At 46.6% G+C, this 3,613-nt stretch overlaps 1 protein-coding gene across 1 annotated transcript in view; it reads right to left on the bottom strand.

Moving 5' to 3' along the window:
* Positions 1-807: 807 nt before the first annotated feature.
* Positions 808-3,613, bottom strand: part of LOC104163835 (collagen alpha-3(VI) chain-like) — a gene marked incomplete at its 5' end in the record, with an annotated part of 21,710 nt that continues 18,904 nt past the window's right edge. The window contains 2 exons of the mRNA XM_009702962.1: positions 808-1,433; positions 1,628-1,798. Of these exons, the coding sequence (XP_009701264.1) occupies positions 1,393-1,433; positions 1,628-1,798 (212 nt within the window). The remainder of the gene's footprint in view (positions 1,434-1,627; positions 1,799-3,613) is intronic.

Here is a 3,613-nt window from a genome sequence, read left to right as displayed (position 1 = left end):
AGCCCCAGAGCCGCCCCGTGCCCTGCCGGGGGTCGAGTTCTTCTGCTTCATGCTTTTAGGGAGGATTCTTGGAGGGGCAGGGAAATGTGTGTTGTTTCTGTGAATTTTGGCTTCCTTGGGTGAGCTCAGCTAAGGACAGGAATAGCCTAGGGTAAAAGCCATCATGGCTATGGGCAGCAGAGGAGACAACCGAAAATGTCCATGGGGCCATTGAGTCATGCAGGTTGGAAGGGACCTCCAGCTGCCTCTGGTCCGACACCCTGCCCAAAGCAGGGCCAGCTGAGGCCGGGTTGCTCAGTGCCATGTCTGGCTAAGCTTAAATCCCTCCAGGATGGAGATTTCACAACCAAGATGTCTCAGTTTCCACCTTTTCCTAAGCTGGAAAACTGCAGTTTACCAGCAGGATCTCAGTGGTGTCCCCCCAAATATCTGTACAGCATCCATCCTTCCTTTAAGGGCCAGCAGGATTTCCCTCCAAAGAAATGCTTTCCAGACCCTGGAAAATGACTCCACTGATGCTCACCGTGGCTTTTACAAAGACAAACCCATGAGTTTCTCAAAACCTCCATTAGGCTTTATTTAAAAGTTCTTTGTATAGACTTCCTGACACAGAATTCACAATAAAAATAAAATCCCCCTCCCACCTGCCACCCCCCCTTCCCCAAATTGCTTTGCTTTGTATTTTATAAAACATACAACATCAGAAGAACGCCAGAGGCATCCTACACCACAATTTAAAAATTTGTTAACTGAGGCCTTGGTCCCAGCAGTGCATTTGCATTCGGAAACCTTGCTTCCTTTTCCTTGCTAGTTCGGTTGGCCACATATGTTACAAATGCATACAAGAGATCTAGTTTGAAATCTAATCCAGCAAAAGGAGAAAAAAAAAAAAAAGGGAAGAATGAAAAAGTGAACCACTTGTTTATCAGAATTAGCTACTCTCTTACACGAAGGCTTCCCCTGTAAAGTTATGCTCAGTTATGAAAATGATAAAAGCAAGCACGTAACAGTTGCACTGAAATTATTATGAATTTTTTTTTTTTTTTGTCTCATTTTTACAGTGCCTTAGATAGGCGGACTGCCGGAATCGGAAAGAAAGGGTAATTTAGAGACACGTTGAGAGACAAGAACAATCTGCAATTAGGTAAATATTTGGTAATGTTGAAGCTATACAATATAACCCGGACACATGTAGCACTCAGTCCACAAACAGTTTAGCACCATATTGATAGGTCATGCAGCAAAACACTTTCTTCAAGGTTTGCTTTGGAAGGTAAAAGCATGAAATAGTACAGTGCAAGGTAGTCTATACCCTTAGCTTCTATAGGGGTAAGGTGGCAACGGCGGATGCTCCTGGCTGTCTCAGAGGTATGTGTTGCCAGGTCGCTGGCTCTATGTTCCTATCGTTGTCACCACGCCGGGCTTGATGTTCCCTGAAAAGGTTTGATGGAGAAAGAGAAAATAAATCAGGTTATTCCGTGCATGGGAAGAGTAAATGAGTTAATTGCCAGGACTTGCTTAGGGAGCCCTGAGCACCACATGCAAGCTCATTACAGCCATGCACTGGACTGGAAATGCCCGGGATTTGGCTGACCCCCCCCTCTCCAGCTGCACGTGTGCTGCTTACCAGGGATGCAAACTTTTTCACATTCTTTCTGTGTGTTAAATCTGTTCTCGTTGCCTCCGCAGCTGCCGTACCAGAACCGGGCGCAGCTCTCGGTCTCGGGGTCGTAGTACCATTTCAGCACAAAGTTCCTGCAGGTCCCCTCATCTTTTTGCAGCCGGCAGATATCCATGACTGCGAATAAAAGCAGGAGCAAGAAGAGTCAGCAGTAGCACTCCTGGGTGAAACACAGCCTCTCTGAATGGATTTGCGTGGCAGAGAAATGCCTGCGAGCAGGGCTGGCATGCAAGCTCAGAAAGGGCAACCACAGCATAAACTTTGAACGTCGCCTGTGACTAAATCCCGGCTCTTCGTTTGCAAAGAGAAGGTCTTGCTTTGGAAATCACCAGCCCTGTTCCACAAGCCCTCGGCCGTGTTGCTGTCATGCATCCCTGGAGCGATGCTGAGATGAAGGAAGAGTGCTGCACGGCAGCGGTTGTCTGCAAATCCCCTGGATTTGCAGGAAATGAGTTGGCAGGTCTCAGAACTGGGAGAGGACTGGCTGGGCTGCAAAGGAAAAAGTATTTGCACCATCATTTTCCCATTAAAAACACTGGCTTCCCTTAAAAAAGAGAAATCTCCTATGTGAAGATGCTCCTGGACCTACCACACGCTGCCCCGTGGCATTCGGCATCCCTTGCTGGGTACGCAGGGAACAAAATAACAAAGTACTCAGCTGTGTTAAAGTGAAATTGCCAAATGCGTTTTAAAAAATAAAGTAAAAAAAAAAATAATAATATGGTATTAGCCACTAATTTAACATCGTCACAAACAAGGCATCCCCGGCACACAGGGGCTGTGTGCTCAGCACTGCGTAACCATCAGCCGTCGTGGTTTGTCCTGGAAAAGCCTTGCTATCGTACCCCTGAGTCAGGCAGGTCCCCAAAATTTTTGGTATCACACTCATTGCTTCCACTTCTCAGCAGTAAAGCTTCAAGGTGCTGGTGTCCAGCCTTGGGCATGCATAAAAATCATAAGAAGTCATCGGTCAAACAAGTATCAGTAAAACAGCCAGCACCGAAAAATGAATGGGGACGATGGGGAGCCAGATGGGCAAAGTGTGGGATTCCTCTTGCTATTGGGGTATTTGCAACCAGGACCTTTTTTTTTCATCAAGACGAAGGGGGGAAAAAAAAAAAAAAGTCTTTTATGTTGTGGGTTTTTTCCAAACGCAAAGATAAATCAATATATACAGAGTACACCAGCAATGACTGCTGGGGAAATTCAGGTCTAGAAGTTATCTTCTGACAGTCTTGTGTTTGGATCGTGCCTTTTATAAACCAGGTGCCAGAAATCAAGCTCCTTAAACGACTTGTCTGAAATTGTGGTTAACAGCCCCAAGCCTTCTGCAGCCCCCTTCCGAATCACACGGGGCTCCCAGAAATAGCTCTTCCCTAGCAGCGAAGGTGCCTGAACTAGCTGTGATCCTCAGACTGCTCATCTGAAGGCAGGATTTTGTGAGCTCAAGAGCTCAATGCTGGTAAAAAAATAATTTTATATTCGCTTTTCTATGCTTCTGCCTGTCCCAAGCAATGAGAAAAACCAATCAGCCACTAATTGCAGAGAGCTGAGAGATCTTATCAGGTCCTTCTGGTGTCCTACCAGAAACAGAGCCCCAGCATCCTCACCAATTAGTATCTAGATATAGGCTGAATATATAAAAAGGTGCATTTGCCAGTGGGTTTCTTTGGGGCCTGATGAAAGCAAAGGCAAACTAAACCCTTCTAAAGTTTTTCACAGGAAGAAGGGTGCAGAAGATGATCCCTGAAATCCCAACTAGGAAGCAGGGCTGGCAACAGACCCTAGGCAATAAGAAAACCCTGGCAGAGGGTTTACTTAAAGGAAATTGTGGCTGATGCTGGCAGCTGCCCGGAGCCCAGGAACGCTGCGGCGAGGCCGGGATGCTCCCAGGATGGACATAGAAATGTCCAGACAGTGTCACAGACCTTG

This window comes from Cariama cristata, unplaced genomic scaffold, assembly GCF_000690535.1.
Source record: "Cariama cristata isolate BGI_N322 unplaced genomic scaffold, ASM69053v1 scaffold13856, whole genome shotgun sequence".
Classification (NCBI taxonomy): Eukaryota; Metazoa; Chordata; class Aves; order Cariamiformes; family Cariamidae; genus Cariama; species Cariama cristata.
This window is presented reverse-complemented; position numbering and strand designations above follow the sequence as displayed.